The following is a 17,796-nucleotide window of genomic DNA, read 5'->3' as shown; positions in this document are numbered from 1 at the left end:
AATATAAATTGACGTCTTCAGCTAAGTTTTCCCCGTAGTGAGATTATATGTGTAAACGCAAAGGTCCCGTGGGCAACTCGGGGCCCACAGCCGCCTGTCCTCGAGGGCCGGGATCAGTTGGAGGGGCATGAATATAACCAAGTGATGGAAGTGCCTCAGGCTGCCGGGACCATCCAGGTAACCAGGGCTTCTCCTACAAGTGTCACAGACCTGGGACTTCTCCTGGCCCGGACCACTGACTTACTTTTCTCCCACAGAGTACGACCAATTCTGGTGTGTTTCTACACCCAGGATCCGTGGGCCACGTCACTTTTTTTTAAATGTTTATTCATTTTTCAGAGACAGAGACAGAGCATGAGTGGGGAAGGGGCAGAGAGAGGGAGACCCGGAATCCGAAGCAGGCTCCAGGCTCCGAGCTGTCGGCACAGGGCCCGACGCGGGGCTCGAACTCACAAACTGTGAGATCATGACCTGAGCCGCAGTCAGATGCTCAACTGACTGAGCCACCCGGGCGCCCTGGCCACGTCGTTTTTATATATGAAGCACTTCCGTTTTCAATCCAGGGGAAATGCAAAGCCCACTTTTAGCAATGCTTGAAGAAACTGCACCTAATGATCCCCTGATATTGTCATTCCATCCGAAAAGTTTGTTGGGCTCTGTAGTAAGCTGAGTCGTGCTCCCCCACCAAGATGTCCATGGCCTAATCCCCAGAACCTATGAATAGTTTATCCTATAAGCAGAAGAAGCTTTGCAGATGTGGTGAAGGGTCTCCAGACCAGGGGATTATCCTACACCCCATGGGCGTGCCCAGTGTAATCCTACATGGGGCCGAACAAGAAAGAAGTAGGGAGGGGTGGGGAGAGAGGAGGTGTGACAACAGACTTCAGAGAACGGAGCCACAAGCCAAGGAGTGTGGGCGGCCTCTAGAAGCTGAAGAAGGGCAAGGGGCAAGATTCTCCCCTAGCGCCTCTGGAAGGAACTCGGCTCTGCTGACACCCTGATTTGAGCTCCATAAAGCCCATTTCTCCTGAACCGTAGGATGATGGATTTGTGTGTGTGTGTGTTTTCTTACACTCAAGGGAGAGAAAGAGCGTGTGTGCGCACAAGCAGGAGAGGGGCAGAGAGAGAGAGAATCCCAAGCAGGTTCCTCCCTGTCAGTGCAGAGCCCAATGCGGGGCTCGACCTCACCAACCGTGAGATTGTGACCCGAGCCGAGATCAAGAATCAGACACTTAACCAACTGAGCCACCCAGACGCCCCCAGATTTGTGTTGTTTTAGGCCGCTACGTTTGGTTATTCCAGAACAATAAGAAACCCATACAGACTCCAGCAGAGAGCAGCGGCAGGCCCCTCCTGCCCCTCGCAATGAGTGCTTCCGGCCAAGTGGCTCTCCTGAACAAAGCCACTGAAAGGCAAGTTCTTGCTCCCAGCAGCCACAGTGATGCAACAGCTCCCGCTGGGTGAGACTCGGCCTGGGGTGAAGTCTTGCCTCAGTTTTCTGGGTACTTCACGTCTGGAGAGTTACTTCACCCTTCCGTGACTCCGTTGCCTTGTCCATAAAACGGAAGGTTATAAAGAATACGGTCCTTGGAACAGCACCTAGTACATGGCGAGCACACGATAAATGTCAGCTGTTCCTGTTGTTACTGCTTCGATCACAGAGCCGAAAACCGAGCCAGATTTCCCCAGCGCTTCAGCCCCACGTGGCCCAGGAGGCCGGAGTCATTTGTTCATGACCTTGCCATCACCTCCCAACTCCAGAGGCAGGGATGTCATGTTGATAGCCTGAAGTTGGCCGTGACGGGGAGTCTGGACAGCACAGAAACCAGAAACCACCACAAATCCCCACGGCTGGGGCACCGGCACACCTTGGCCCAAACCACCTTGTTCCCTGATGATAGTTTCATCCCTTGTAGCATCAGGGTCATAAGAAAATGGCAGCCCGTGTTTGTAAAATCAGTATACGTGCTCTCTCATCACGTAAAAAGGGGTTTTATTTCCCAGTAAGACACCAGGACGGTCAGCACTCGTTCTCAGCCTCCCCGTGTCCCCGGCACATCAGACCTGGTGGCCACGAGAACTCACCCGAAGCCTGAAGCAGCCCGGGAACTGAGCCATGAAAGGCAAGTCCAGGGCCGTCTCTCCCACCCCAAGGACTACAGGCGCACATGCAGCCCTTCACTCTGCCTTCCTGTGCTTCCTGTGCAGGCTTGCCTCACACCCAGAGGGCCACTCACCTCTGGGATGCTTTGATCAGTACCTCCTCCGAAAGAAACATTCACAGGAGACAAAGTCACCACCACTGCACCACGACATCCAGTCTCAAGACTAAGGACCCAGGTAAAGAAACTGCCAATTCTTCATTCTCCAAGGGTCGCTTGGATTCCAGTACGTCCTGTGAGCTAGGCACGCCCTCAATTCCAGATGTCTTTTCAAGGATGTTGGTGTGGTAAATGGTCTTGGGTGGTAGACACAGTGTCTCTGTTTGGAGCCAAAGTCAGGCAGGCTTACCAGTCATCGTAAGACTCAGGTTTCCTGAGCCTGGGTTTCCTCTTGCAATGCAGCCTGCTGCCCGTGCAGGGACCACCTGGCCCTCTTCATGGGGCCCTAGAGGTACGAGGGCCCAGGGAGTCCGCGTAAATGCTGATAAAGTAAAATGCCACTGGGGCACCTGGGTGGCTCAGTCGGTTAAGCGTCTCACTCTTGATTTCGGCTCAGGTCATGATCCCAGGGTCTTGGGATGCAGCCCTGTGTTGGGCTCCACACCGAGCGTAGAGCCTGCTTAAGATTCTCTCTCTCTCTCTCTCTCTCTCTCTCTCTCTCTCTCTCTCGGGGCACCTGGGGTGGCTCAGTTGGTTAAACATCTGACTCTTGGTTTCGGCTCAGGTCATGATCTCACAGTTCGTGAGTTCAAGCCCCGCGTTGGGCTCTGTGCTGAAGGCGCAGAGCCTGCTGAAGATTCTCTCTCCCTCTCTCTCTGTCCCTCCCCTGCTCATGCTCTCTCTCTAAATAAATAAATTAATGAAAAAAGATTCTCTGACCCTTTTCCCTGTTCACTTACACTCTCTCTCTCAAAAAAAACAAAAACAAAAAAACAAACAAAAAACGCTCCTGCTGGTGCTGAATTAACCTGTCGTTTGTCTCTGACCTAGGAGTCTCGTAACTTCCAGCAGGATCCATGACATCACCTCATGTCATGCTACCTTATTAGCTTTTGGACCTTTCTTTTTTTTTTTTTTAATTTTTTTTTCAACGTTTATTTATTTTTGGGACAGAGAGAGACAGAGCATGAACGGGGGAGGGGCAGAGAGAGAGGGAGACACAGAATCGGAAACAGGCTCCAGGCTCCGAGCCATCAGCCCAGAGCCTGACGCGGGGCTCGAACTCACGGACCGCGAGATCGTGACCTGGCTGAAGTCGGACGCTTAACCGACTGCGCCACCCAGGCGCCCCTGGACCTTTCATAGTTTTGACACATACGTTCCTTTAAGGAACCAGAGCTCCAAAAGAAGACCAAACCCAGTTTGCGAAAAGCACTGTCTGCACACTCCACACACACAAAAGAAAACCCATTAACCACCATCATGTTGGAGGGCACTTTAATAGGCTACAAATTGATGCAGTTTATTGTCATGATATTTTGAATCATTTTACAGTAACGGTACAATTTTGAAGAAGGATTCTGCAGTAACAATATTTTGAATCATCTTACAGCAACAGTACAATTTTGAAGAATTTTTTTTTTTATCGTAGAAGACGAGATACAGTGGAAAATCATTTCCCCGCACGGTGAAATTTTCATACGCTATACGGAAATTTCCCACACCTGTCCAGCTCCGGCTCAGAACAAATAGCTACTGTATTTTACTCATTTTAGCCTATTACTTTTAAGACTGACTTCAAATCACCTGGAAGTTAGAACGTATTCCTGGCACAAAGGCGGACAGAGCCACGACAGGCGCATCCAGCAACAAGGCGGATTTGGGGTCAAGTCTTGCACACGTGGTTTTGAGGGAACCGGCAGGCATCACGGCTGCCAGACTTCCCCACGCACGGGAAATGGCCCGCACAAACCAGCCTGCCAAGCATGGGGGGGTTCCAAGTCATTCTCTTAGGTCCTGACATTTTTCCTCGTGTGAGCGTGGCTGCAGCCCACGGCCACAGGGCGATGGCGGCGGGTGACGGCGATCAGAACTCCTTACTGCATTCGCCGCCCAGGACTCAACAGCACAACCTCGGTGGATTCGGCTGAGCGAGGTTTGCACCGGAGCACTGCCCTCGGAGAAAGGGGGACACCCCGCTGCCGCGTACAGGCGATTACCCAGACGGGATGAGACGCGCTTCCGCGATGAGGGAGGAACAAAGCACTCTTCACCCACCGACAGGTGGGAGAGTAACCGCGAGGGGGAACAGCAGGCCAAACTACGTTCTTGGCTTTTCTCGGAGCACCCTGGCGGTTTCTGAATGGCCCTCGCTGGGGAAGGGGCAGGGGGTGGGGAAGAAAACAACTAACGGCAAAATGAGGCAGGGGAGGAGGCCGGAGGCTGGCTTTGGGGTCTGGGATCAAACCTTAATTCTCCTGGTTTATCTGAAGCCCAAGAGCTATCTAGGGAACTCAGGAAGGGCTACGCGCTCTACCTGTTCAAACGAATGGATTCATCCTGGTTTACCAGGTGCTTGTGTCTTCTTTCTAGGTGCCTATAAATACAACCCCATTACAACTCTGTTTGGCTAACAGCTTACAGAACCACGTAGAGATAACCGCCTAGGCGACCATCTCTTCACGGCTCTCGCGCAAGAGCCCGAGAAGCGGAACCGGTGCGAGATTCCTACCCGCGCCCCCCCCCCCACCCCGGGGCCCCGGACCACAAGAGAACTTGCTGCTCGGACTTCTAGGGTACCTGGAAATTCTCTTACTGTCCTTCCTTAACACTATAAAACCCCGTTTTGGCAGATGTCCCAATCACGTCCATCAAGGCCACTTAAAACATCCCAATTAAAAAATTTAATCCCGAGACTTTTTTTATAAAACTAACCTAGTTACCCACTTTGCACACACATCCCTGCTTTTGACAGTCGCTCTCAGGCAGTTTTCTTCACTTTCTGCCCGACTTGCAATCAGAGCAAAGGGGTGTCAGCAAGGCCAGAGACGTTCCTCGGTTGGCAAAGACGAGACACATCGGCTGGCTTCCTGGGCCCAGCTGGGAAGAGAGGGGTTCTCTCCCCACCCCCAGCCCCACGCGGCGCCAGGCTTCTGGAGGCTTGGCCTGTGGGATGGGATCGATGAGAGCACGCAGCCTGGGCTGAAGGGACATCTGGCCAAAGGATTCTAGCAGAACGAACCGAATAAACATAGGAGGCAACTCACGGTGCCCATTCTGTGCCTCCTGTAGCAACTGCCCCCGAAACGGGTCAAAACACGGCGCAGAACTGGAGCCGGGCCCACCGTAAAGTCTGCGAGTCCCGTGGGCCTCGGGCTCCGGTGACCGCCCTCCGTGGCCCCTGCTGCCCTGGGTGCGAGGCGGGGAGGCGGTGGTGAGCGGGTGCCAGGGCGATACTCCCAGACCAGCTGGCAGCAGTGACGTGACCCCCGACCTCCGGCAACAACACCGAGGCCAGGGGGCCCTCCCCACGGGCCGAGAGGGCGAACGGCAGGCAACCTCCTTTTTTAAGTCTTTTACACCGCCTCTTCATTGAAATACCGGGCGTACTGACGTCTGGCCTCAGAAGTGTGACATGTCCGCGCACAGGTGGCCCTGAAATCCTGCCTGGGTGCGGCCCTCCCTTAGCCCCTCGCCACCCTGGGGAACCGACATGATGAAACACGTCAGGCAACAGCACCCACGTTCAACTAGATCCACTCTCAGCTGACCTTCAGCTGATATCACAGCGCCCTGACCCGCGGGAGTCTGGCCCGCGTGGAGGCCGAGACCCCTCACGCACCCACGGAGGCATCTCTGAGTTCAGCGTGACGGCCGAGTTCCTCCCGACGTACGATTTGGTGAAGCCCTGACCTGTGAGGTATTTTTGTGCGCGTGGAAGACCGCAAGCGGAGGAAAACAACGAAAAACAAGAAAAGAAACAGACCAAAGCAGTGTACCTTCTGCGGGTTTCTTCGCAGGCCACGCCCGAGCCAAGCACTGGGCCAGAGACAGATGAGACACGGTGGAAAACGAACATGGTGATTTTTCCTGAGGCTCTCCGTCTCGTGCTGGCTGGAGATGTCACTGTCACACACACACACACACACACACACACACACACACACACATACACACAGTCTCCTCGTGTATGCGCCAGCTCTCAGCACATGGGCAAGGCTTCCCCAAAGCCCGTGGTTAGATAAGCTACGACAGGCACAGAGATGTCCCCACACGGGATCCTGAGACTTGCCTCTGTGGGAGTGACTCCAAAGTCCCAGACTCTCGAGAGCTCCAGAGGAGGACGGTGCAAACAGGAGGGCAAAGGACGCCTGGTACCCGCACCCAAGTTCTCGTCCCAAACACGCCTCGCTATCGAACGGGGCAAACCTCCGCCCGGGCTCCCAGCTGCCTGTCAGGGAGTGAAGATTTGCAGGAACAGGCAAGACGTTGTCAGCGTACGAGGAGGAAACCCCGGCTCGCTCAGTCCACAACTCGGCTCCGGTTTACCAAGCAGTTCTTCCTCGGACACAGAGTACGGGCACAGCTCCCCTCTTGCCACAATGCGGTTAAAATCTGCAGCCATCCGACAGAAGAGCGGAGTCTCTGGGGCGGAGAGACGTCTCCCATAACGCTGCGTGTGCGTGTCGAGGGTGCAGTCTCAAATCATGTCGTGTGCGTGGCGGCGGGGGGGGGCGGGGGGCCACCGGGGGTAATGTCTGATGCGGGTGCTTTCCTAAAGGGACAGGGAGGGGCTGAAGGTATCGGCAGCTGAGCCCTCCTCAGAGGACACCGAGAAGTACGCTCAGCGCAAACTTTTCCCTCTAAAGCATGAGCTGTTCCCAGAGGGGCCCGGAGGGCTCCTTGGGGTGTCACACGCCATGCACCTGCTAGAGTTATCTTCCTGAGTAATCCGATGAGGGCGGGGCGGCGGAGAAAGGCACTTGGAAAGTAACACCTACCAGACAGGGAGGTTGAAGGGGCCGCGCCCCACGCGTATACAGAAACTTACCTGCCTGGCCCCCCTCCCCACCCCCCCATCCCCGCGACCACCCCGTGGGGCCACTGGAATTAGCAGGCAGATATCTGGCTTTGCGACGCTGGCTTCTGGTCGCCAACGCGAGGTCTGGAAGAGGCTCCGGCTAGAAGCGGTGCTGGTGGAGAGCTGCAGGGGCGGGGCTCTTCTCCAGTCTCTTGACGTGGCAGGAGTGACAGAACAGGTGGTCTTCCAGGGGGTAGCAGCGGTGGCCGTCTTCGTCGTTGAGTTCCAGGCCGCAGTCCTGGGGGGATGGGGGGGAGGCAAAAATGTCCAGGGGGTAGCAGAACAGAACAAAAGGATTGCAAGACCGACCCCAAGGCCAGCGGCCCCGGGGAACCAGCAGAGGGCGCTGCGTGGTCGTGAGGTCCAGCAGAGGGGAGGTGCGGCAGGTCGCTATGGAGCACTTGAAACGGGGCGGTCAGAACCAAGAAGGGCGTCTGCAAATGCATACCCCGCACTCCCAAGACTTAGGGCAGGACATGAATGTAAGGCAGTTCATGAAAAACCCTTGTATCGATTACACATTGAAATAACGTTTTGGATACACTGGTTGAATACAATATTGCAAGAATGAATCCCACCTGTTTCTTTTTTCTTCTTTTTTAATTTGAGAGAGAGAGAAAGTGGGGGAGTAGGGCAGAGGGAGAGGGAGAGAATCTCAAGCAGGATCCACATGCTCAGCACGGAGCCTGATGCGGGGCTCGATCCCACGACCCCGGGATCAGGGCCTGACCCCAAATCAAGAGTCAGACGCTCAACCGACTGAGCCACCCAGGCGCCCCCTTTTTCCTTTTTTAAGGCGGCTACTAGAAAACGCAAGTACACACACGACTTGAATTTGGGGCTCCCGGGTTCCTACGGGACAGCATGGCACTGAACGTGTGGAGAGGACGATGAGCAAATGTCCCAAGGGCTGGCAGTGAACTGGAGCCTCCCGCTGTCACCTCACCCGCTTCCCGTTCACCCCACCCACGGCGTCACACGCTAACTCTACTCTCGTCCCATGGCTGAATCCGCTTAATCCTGGCTGAACCTCCGCGGGCGCTTCAAGCGTTTGCACCCTTCACAAGGGCTGGCGAGGGGGCGAGCCCTGGCCTGCCTGATGGTCCCGGGGTGCCCGTGGCTTCTTTAGCCCGGGCGTGACACGAGATAAGAGAGGGGGCAGATGGGCCCCACACGCACGCACTCCACACCAACCAGGGACGTGCCTGTTTCCAAGGAGGGGTGGGATTCTTCGTGATCTCCAGGGCTCAGCTCAGAAACGGGCTCTTGGCAGACAGACCAGCCTACAAGCTGGAGGGGAGGGCGTCTATTCCCCCAAGTCACTCAGCTGCCTGACAATGTGGCACGTGAAACCCCATGCGCCCCCCCCCCCCCCCACCGCTCAGCTGCGGTGGCTTCCGGACTCGGCTGTTAACAAATGCAGGGAAGGCAGCAAAGACCCCCCTGTCCCCGACACCTGCATCTCCTCCAACCTCCCCCACAAATCAGGCTGCACCCCTTGACCTGGAGGGCAGCTCTGGAGGGCAGCCCTCGACCACACCCTGCTGACCACCTCAGGCCCCAGTCAACCCAGGATGCCTTCCTCTTGTACTGTTGAAACGGGCCTGGGGAGTCCGGGCAGGGAGGCGCCTACCTCGCAGTGGTAGCACTCCACGTGGAAGTCTCTGTCCATGGACACGACGCGGATGGTCTCATCTGAGCCCTGGACGGAAGGAAGGTAAGAACAAGAGGCCGGTTGGGGGACCCGTGAGATTCCCAAGGCGACAAGTAGGTGGCCTCGGAAGAGCACAGCTCTGTAGTGAAGTCCCACACCGGCTGGAAAAAGGACACCTTGAACCGATGAGAGAGGAAGTCGGAGGGACAGCAGCCACACCTTCTGCAACGTCAGGGTCAACCCTGAGAAAACCACCGACATGGAGAGTGAGGTTTTAAAAGAGAAAATGAACGAAAGGCAGGCTTTCTGCTCACCTTCTAATCTAGGAGTCACTATCAAGTCAGGCAGCTGGACGACTGGAGGGACGGATGGGCCACAAGAAGGGCACTGGGCTGGGGAAGCCAGTTAATACGAAAGGGCCTTCTTGGTGAGGACACTATTAGGGTCAGAGGTGAGATTGCAGAAGGATTTTCTGATTTTTTTTTTTTAATGTTTACTTATTTATTTATTTAAATATTTTATTTATTCATTTACTTTGGAGAAAGAGAGCGAAAGAGAGAGAGAGAGAGAGAGAGGGAGGAGCAGAGGGAGAGAGAGAATCGCAAGCAGGCTCCACGCTCCTTGTGAAACCCGACCTGGGGCTCGATCCCGTGATCCTGGGATCGTGACCTGAGACGAAGTCAAGAGTCGGATGCTCAACCGACTGAGCCACCCAGGCGCCCCTATTTATTTATTTCTGAGAGGGTGAGAGAGAGCGTGCACAGGCACAAGTACAAGCAGGGGTGGGGCAGAGAGAGAGAGAGAGAGGGAGACACGGAATCCGAAGCGGGCTCCCAGCTCCGAGCTGTCAGCACAGAGCCCGACCCGGGGCTCGAACTCGTGAACTGGGAGATCACGACCTGAGCCGAGGTTGTGAGGTCACGACCGAGCTGAACTGACTGAGCCACCCAGGCGCCCCAGAAGGACTTTCTAGAAGGTAGAAGGACAGGACATAGATCTTTGTAAGCGACCCGAGGGACGTATTCATGTCAGGGAGCCGCCAGGAGCAGGTGTGAGAGAGCGCCTTACCTCGGGTGGAAGGATGGGAAGCCCACAGGCTGCACACTTGGGGGCCAGCACCCTGCCGAGAGAAACACAGAAGCAGTAAAGGGAGTGTTGTGCTGTCTCTGGGAGGCAAGACCCCGGAGCGTTCCTCCGGGCCGGCATCCCACCCATCGCTCGTCAGGCGAACCCCTCCAGCCCTCGCATCCAGGCAGCCCGGCTCATTCTCTGGGAGGTGTTTCAGTCGTGCTGCGGGATCGCTCCCCGGCGGCAACAAGCATACCCGGACCCTCTCCCCACAACCTACTAGGGATGGAGACGGCCCTGTTTGCTTCCCTCCGGGTGCCCGGCACAGGCCCAGGCAGATCGAGGGTGGCGGTGCCCAGCGCCGAATCGCTGTCTTTGGAAGTTAAAGCTGGAGCCACCGGGCCTGACAGATGCCTCCCGAGCCTCGAGGGGATCTGATCACAGGGCTTTGGGGCTCTGTGTTTTCCAGTAAACGTGGTTCTGTAACCACCTCCTGTCTGCACCGGCATCAGCTGACCTCCCGACTGTGGACTAAGGTACAGGCCTGCGGAGGCGCCCCGGCGGGTGTCCGTCCCTCACTCCGTGAGATCAGCGTGGCCCGCACGCGCGGCCCCTCTCCGCCCCACCCCTCCTCACTTGTGGTAATCTCGGACACAGTAGATCTTGTTCTCGGAGTCCACGGTGAAGGGCACCCCGTCCAAGCACTCGTTGCAGATGACGCAGCGGAAGCAGCCGGGGTGGTAGGACTTCCCGAGGGCCTGCAGGATCTGGGGGCAGAAGGCGAGAGAGGCCAGGGCTCGGCGGGGATTTTGGAGAAGGCGTGGACGGCGGGAAGGAGAGGAACGCGTCGGGCCGAGGGACCGCAGGCGCAATCACGCTGCACGGCACACGCCCATCCCAGAGTCACTTGGATCAAGGTCAAGAGATGGCAGGGCGGGGAAGGCAAATCTAGGTAAATGCATCCACAGGAGGAAGTCAGGATCCTTCTCCCGTGCGTAACCCTCCAGGGGAGAATTCGGGGGGCTCTTCCGCAGTTCTCTGCAGGAAAGGATGCGAAGCAGGGCCACGGAGGGCTCCATCCCGAGCCCCTTCGCGTCTGCCTCCCAGGTGCCCCTTCTAAGCGGCTTTCACTCCGCAGCAGGATAATCCACGAACTGTGACTCGACCACGGATGACTTCAAATCCAAGCCTGAGCAAAGCCTCTTTGGTTGCTGTTGTTTTTAAACCCGACATGGACAGAAGGCTCCACAAGCCTTAGTGCCATTTGATCTGGTTGTGATGCCTGGAGAGGTAAGAGGCGGTCCTGGAACCAGGACAGAGCCGACACAAGGTAGGAGAGAGAAGAGATGTGAAGAACACCCTTGGTGAGGTCAGCCGGTGAGCGAATTACCTCCCGGCGGAACTGCCTGCCTCCAAGCCCGTTGCTGGGTGACGTAATACAGCTTTCCTATCAAGTCGGCGCATCTCACAGTGTGGTCCCTGGACCCGCAGTATCCACACCCTCCGGGAACGTGTTAAAAAACGTCCATTCCCAGGCCCCAGCCCGGCTCTCCAGAATCAGAAGTTCTAGGGTAAACCCTGGCACGTAGTGTTTTCGTACCATGATTCCAACGCGTGCGAAAGTCTGAGAGCCACTGGTCTGCGTTCCAACAAGTCTGGGTTTTTCTGTAATTTGCAGCTGAAAGCATTTTCACCGACTCAATAGGAGATTCACTTCTGTGATCACCCGTGCCAAGAAACGTAGCACGAACAGCTGAACTACAGGGTCAACACCCGCAAGGATGTCGCTAAAATGCCCGGGTGCGAGGAACGCACAGACAGTTAGCAGCGCCCCGGAGGGGGGCCACACAGAATGCTTTCAACTAGGCAGCAGGAAGGGGGCTTGCGACTGAGGAAAACCTTGTTGGTGCATGTGACACCTGCAGGAAGGGTGTGCTCCAGAGCCCGACGCTTCCCCCGCCAAGGCCAACGCCACACCTCGCACGCCGCAGCCAAGGGGGCGAGCTGGGGGCTTCGTGTGCTCTGAAGGCTCAGCTTTCCAGCTTCCTCATTCCCTCCGGTGTGGCACTAACCTTCGGGGCCCCTTTCAATCTGCAGGAAGCTGCCAAAGTGGGAAGAACCACCAGCCGGGCTTCCAAAGTCCACTTGGCAATCCGGACCTTGGAATGCATTCTGCTCCCAGGCTAATGCTGTCTTGGCAGAAGGGACCCTGAAATTAACTTAACCCCCAACGTGCCTAAAGTGCACTCTGACTCACTGTGATCTTTCGTTTTACTGTGGGAAAATGCCCAGTTTCAGCCTGCAGGCTAGGAGTATTCCACTCTACTAAGGGGGCAGGTGAGGGGCACAGATGGTTTATACAGAGAATTGGACAACTGATTGGTTCTCTTGGAGAACCAAGAATGGTTTGGAAGGGACCTTTCTCTGCATTGTAAAAACTCTTGGCAACAGTGAAGGGTTCTGGTTTAATTTTTTTTAACTGTTTATATATTTTTGAGAGAGAGACAGACAGAGCATGAGCAGGGAGGGGCAGAGAGAGAGGGAGACACCGAATCGGAAGCGGGCTCCAGGCTCTGAGCCATCAGCACAGAGCCCGATGCGGGGCTCGAAGTCACGAACTGCGAGATCATGACCTGAGCCGAAGTCGGACGCTCGACCGACTGAGCCACCCAGGCACGCGTGAAGGGTTCTGGTTTTAAAAGAGGGGGTCACTACCGGGCAGGCATTTGCCAAAAGTTTCCAAGTCCTAGAGAAGACCGGCAAGGGCCCAGGTCCAACTTCACATTATCCTCGTGTGGTAGAGATGGTTCCAAAGCTTCATTCTTTCCCTTCCTGTATGCAAGGCTGGCCCTCACTTCAAGAAGTGGAAGAGGAGAGGGGCGCCTGGATGGCTCAGTCGGTGAGGCATCCGACTTCAACTCAGGTCATGATCTCACCATTCCCGACTTTGAGCCCCACGTCAGGCTCTGTGCTGACAGCTTGGAGCCTGGAACCTATTTCAGATTCTGTCTCTCTTTCTCTCTCTCTGCCCCTCCCCTGCTCACACTCTGTCTCTCTCTCTCTCAAAAATAAAATAAATGTTAAAAAATTTTTGAAGAGGGGTGCCTGGGAGGCTCAGTCGGTGAAGTGTCCGACTCTTGGTTTCTGCTCAGGTCATGATCTCGAGGTTCGTGGGTTCAAGCTCCCACATTGTCTGTGCTGACGGCCTGCTTGGGATTCTCTCTCTCTCCTCTCTCTCTGCCCCTCCCCTGCTCTCTCCCTCCCCTTCTCTTAAAATAAATAAATAAACTTAAAAAGAAAAAAAAAAGTGGAGGAGATCTTTCCCATCTCGTGAATTGAGACTGGCCTTGTGATGTTCTTTGATTAACAGAAAGGGGAAGAAATGATGTTCAGAAATTTCTGAGCTGAGGACTTGAGAAGCCTGACAGCTTCCCTTCCTCTCTCTAGAAGGGAAGTTGTCCAGGCTAGACTACTGAATGAGGTCAGCAGCCTCGGAGAGAAAGGCCTGGAGGGGAGAGGCCATCTCTGGCACTCAACTGTGACACCAGCTGACCGCAGCTGAGTGAGTGACCCCAGCCGACACCACACAGAGCAGAAGAATCATCCTGCTGAGCCCTGACTTAATTCCGTGAATCACGATAAATAAATCACTGGAGTTTAAAAAATTTTTTTTAATGTTTATTTTTGAGAGAGAGCGTGCGTGGGAGCGGGGGAGAGGCAGAGAGAGAGGGAGACACAGAACCCGAAGCAGGCTCCAGGCTCTGAGCTGTCAGCACAGAGCCCCCTGCGGGGCTCAAACCCATAAACCATGAGATCATGACCTGAGCTGAAGTCAACACTTAACCCACTGAGCCACCCAGGCGCCCCAAATCACTGTTGTTTGAAACCACCACATCATGGGGTGGTTTACTATGCAGCAATAGGTAAATGAGGTGCTCTGAGGCCCAAAGAAGGCTTAGGATACCCAGAAGTAAGAATAGGGTATAATCGCATTCATAACTTTGGACACTGTTGACCTCGTATGTAGAGGGTTTGTTAGAAGGACTCGAAAATCAAGGACAAATTCTCCTAACGAAATAGATCCCTATGGAGACTGGCTGGCATCCGTGGAAGGTAGGGGTGAGGGTGTGGGCTGCCTCCCCTGGGGAAGTGGGTGGAGAGCCATGCTCCCCAGGGAGGTCTTGGCTACTAACGAGGACCCAGCTCTCACAGGGGCTGAGCTCCACTGTCGTGTGTCAGACCCGGGACAATGGTAGGCTTCTTCTCGTGAACAGGGAGGGCTCAGTTCACCTCTGTGTTATACATGTTAGCACAGAGCCGGCAGAAATGAGCGCTTGTGTCCAACAATACGCCCAAGAGTGTTCCCAGCAGCTTTATTCATAAATAGCCTTCAAACTGGAAACCATCCAAATCCCCACCGGCTGGATAATAGGCCCCAAACTGCTGTATCCATACAATGGGAGTCTATCTAGCAATGAAAATAAATGAACTACGGACACGGGCAACAGCATGCGTGAACCTCAAAAACGTTTTCTTTTTTTTTTTTTTAAGTGTATTTATTTATTTTGAGAGAGTGAGAGCGCAGGTATGTGTGCACAAGTGAGGGAGGGGCAGAGAGAGAGAGCGAGAGCGAGAGAGAGACAGAGCGAGAATCCCAAGCAGGCTCCACGCTGTCAGCGCAGAGCCCAATGCAGGGCTCAAACTCACAAACCATGAGATCGCGACCTGAGCTGAAATCGAGAGTCAGATGCTCAACCGACTGAGCCACCCAGGCTCCTGCCCCCCTCCCCATGCTCAAAAACATTTTCTAAGGGAGAAAACGCAGACCCAAAGGACTCGGTACTGTATGATTCCATTTATATGAAGTTCCAGGACCAGCAAAACGAATCTGGAGCGAGAGAGGGGACCTTTGGAGGAGGGGGTCTGGACTGGGAGGAAGACAAGAAGGAGCTTTCTGGGGTGTGGGATGTGGGAAACGTCCGTATTTTGACCTGGGTGGTGGTTACACAGGTATATGCACCTGTAAAACTTCATTCACCTGTACGCTTAAAACATACACCCTTTATTCTGTGAGCTGTTTCTTAACAAAAAGGTAAAAGGAAAAAACAGCAACAATTAGCAGTTCCCTTCTCCAGAATGGAATGAATGGGTCAGCTTAGAGAGAGATTGAATTCTTTCCAACTAAAAGAAGATTATAGGGGTGCCTGGGTGGCTCAACTCTTGATTCCGGCTCAGATCATGATACCAGGGTCTTGGGATCGAGCCCAGCATCGGGCTCCACGGAGCCTGCTTAAGATTCTCTCTCTCTTGCTCAAATAAAAAAAAATGTTTTAAATCAAAGAAACTTTAAAAAGAGTATCGTACAATGATTTTCTTCGACTAGTGCGCTAAAGAAATTCTTAAGGCCTGATCCCCGGTGCTGGACAATTTGATCCCTCAGACAGACTAAGTATTCTGTGTCTGTTAACCTCACAACCTTACCCAATAAGGAGACCAGGAAAGAAAAACCGTCCCCGCTGGAGAGAGAAATGCACTGAGGCCCAAGACAAGCTCAGAGAGCCAGCTGCTTCTTGCTCTGCTGTCTCAGAACTAAAGACAGCCGCCCCTGTCCCCCAAACTCATCTTAGGAACAGACGGAGCCAGGCAGAACGTGGGGGACCAAGAACTGTGTTTACCCGACTTTCTGTACCCAACTCCGAGGTAGATGACGTCTGGCATCTGGCGTCTCACCCGGGACACCACGAGGACCACAGAAAATGAGAGGGAGGCCGGTGTGGTCCCAACAGCCCAGAGGAGAGAACATCATCAGAAACACAGCATTGTGGGGACTACACGGCTAAGGATGCTGAGGCCGCTCAAAGCCAACAACGGGGTTTCTCCTAGGACAAGCAGACCTGTGTCACACAGGGTCTTTTCTTAATAAAACCAGATGCGACCACAAACAAGGGTAGGAAACACAGTTCTCAACTACCGATTTCTTCTTTTCTGTGACCGCCTCCCCCCTCCCCCCGCTGCCATAATCTCGCTTGGTGACCCGACTGACTCACCATATCCATGATCAGATGTCCACAAAGGAAACACCTGTCGGCAGATTGCTGGAACCCGGAGTACTGTGGAGGAGAAAGAAAGCAAAGGTAAACCCGTCAGGGCACAGATGGCCCGGCCACTTGCCCGCCAGTCACGAGGACGACACCTTCGCAGAGAGATGTGTCCCTCTAGGCCGGAATCTGTCATTTCTCAGAACACAGGTTGTGGGATGTGGGTTGTGGGATGAATCACGAAATATCCCGTGCCACAGAGCCATTGCTAACACTGATGCCACTCGCCCTGACAACAGCTGCGTCTGGGCACCCACGACATGCCAGGCTCTGTCTCTAGGCCAGTGGTTCTCAAAGAGGAGTCCCCCGGAATCACCTGGGAACTTGTGAGAAATGCACATTTGAGCTCCATCCCGGACCCACTGACTGGGAAACTCTGGGGTGGGACCCGGTGATCCGCGTGTTCACAAAGCCTTGCAGGGGACTCTGACACAGGCTTAAGCCTGACACCAGCACTCTAGTCCTTAAACCCATTTTTTATGTTTTTAATGTTTTATTTATTTTTGAGAAGGACAGAGAGACAGAGACAGAATGTGAGTGGAGGAGGGGCAGAGAGAGAAGGAGACACAGAATCCGAAGCGGGCTCCAGGCTCCGAGCTGTCGGCACAGGGCCCGACGCGGGGCTCGAACTCACGAGCCGTGAGATCGTGACCTGAGCCGAAGTCGGACACTTAACTGACTGAGCCACCCAGGCGCCCCTTAAGACAATTCTTAAAACAAGGTATGTACCGTACTATTTCTCAGATGGAAACAAGGGAAGCTCAGAGAGGGTAAGTGACCTGCACAAGGTCACACAGCCTATTAGGGGTAAGGATACGATTCAAATTCAAGTCTGGCTCTGGTTAGCCAATGCCTTCAGTTTCAAAGAAACTCGGTAAAGACTCTCTACCTTACTTTACCAAAACACACAGGCACACACAACTACAAGCAGTGGAACGCGAGAGACACCAGGTAGGCTCTGGACCACAGACAGCTTCTGCACAGGCTTCGAGCCCTGGAGACGTGGGGCCTGGGCGGGCTGGCTTGACACACAGGTAGCGTGGCTGAGCCACACTGACTTTGGGAAGCTAAGCGGGGCCCAGGGAGGCCGCGGTGGCACAAGGGTCAATGCTTGGCCACGTTGTGGGAGAGGTGGGAAGGAGGAGGGGCCGAGGACGAACCTAGGACACAGATCTCAGGGATGAGGACCCAAGGCAACCTGGTGTTTCTGCTTCAGACAAGTGGTTATGGAAAGGCTGGGGGACCGTTCGGGCCACTGAGGTGTCAGCAGCTGGCCGGCAGGTGCTGGCAGGGCTGGAGCTCAGGTCTGGGAGTCCCTGGCCCGTGGGTGGACTTCTGAAGCGTGACAGAGGCCGGATGCCCGCAGACAGCAGACAGGGTTCAAGGTAACGCAGGCCCGAACCCCAGGGCACAGGTTTAAGAGAGAGCGGTGGGGGAGGCGGAAATGAGCAGAGCACAGGAGGACAGGCCAAGCGAGCCTGAGTCCCTCCCAAGCACAAAGCTCTGGGGTCTGTCCTTTGCTTCGGGAACAAGCACCACCCCAGGCATCCTCAGAAGGAAAGTCGGGACCCCCTTTCTCCGGCAGCGCTCCGCTCTCCACCAGCACAGGAAACCCCGGAGAGAAACCACACTGTTGTACCCGGCCTGGGCCTCCCCACAGTCTCCCCCTGACTCCGGTCCCGACTCAGGGCAGGGCAAGTCCGGGGACGAACTCACCAGGAAGTCCTCCTCGCAAAACACTTTGCCGTTGACAAAGTAAAAGGCTTTTCCTCTCAGCTTCCGGCCTGAGGAGAA

At 54.8% G+C, this 17,796-nt stretch overlaps 1 protein-coding gene across 3 annotated transcripts in view; it reads right to left on the bottom strand.

Moving 5' to 3' along the window:
* Positions 1-3,582: 3,582 nt before the first annotated feature.
* The window catches only part of LIMD1 (LIM domains containing 1), a 69,594-nt gene continuing 55,380 nt past the window's right edge, over positions 3,583-17,796 (bottom strand). Inside the window, exons 3-9 of one of the 3 annotated variants that reach the window (XR_003966640.1) lie at positions 17,719-17,786; positions 15,952-16,014; positions 10,541-10,671; positions 9,905-9,956; positions 8,816-8,884; positions 5,037-7,420; positions 3,583-4,698 (exon numbers count right to left, since the gene is read on the bottom strand). Coding sequence is in view for 1 of the 3 variants with exons in the window: in XM_030305712.1 (XP_030161572.1) it covers positions 7,283-7,420; positions 8,816-8,884; positions 9,905-9,956; positions 10,541-10,671; positions 15,952-16,014; positions 17,719-17,786 (521 nt within the window). In the remaining 2 variants the exon portion in view is untranslated. Of the gene's footprint in view, positions 7,421-8,815; positions 8,885-9,904; positions 9,957-10,540; positions 10,672-15,951; positions 16,015-17,718; positions 17,787-17,796 lie in introns of all 3 variants that reach the window. The other 2 variants (XR_003966641.1, XM_030305712.1) reach the window with 2 other exon arrangements.

This window comes from Lynx canadensis, chromosome A2 (assembly GCF_007474595.2).
Source record: "Lynx canadensis isolate LIC74 chromosome A2, mLynCan4.pri.v2, whole genome shotgun sequence".
In the NCBI taxonomy this organism is placed as follows: domain Eukaryota; kingdom Metazoa; phylum Chordata; class Mammalia; order Carnivora; family Felidae; genus Lynx; species Lynx canadensis.
Note: the sequence above shows the minus strand (reverse complement) of the source record. Positions and strands in the feature narration are given on the sequence as shown.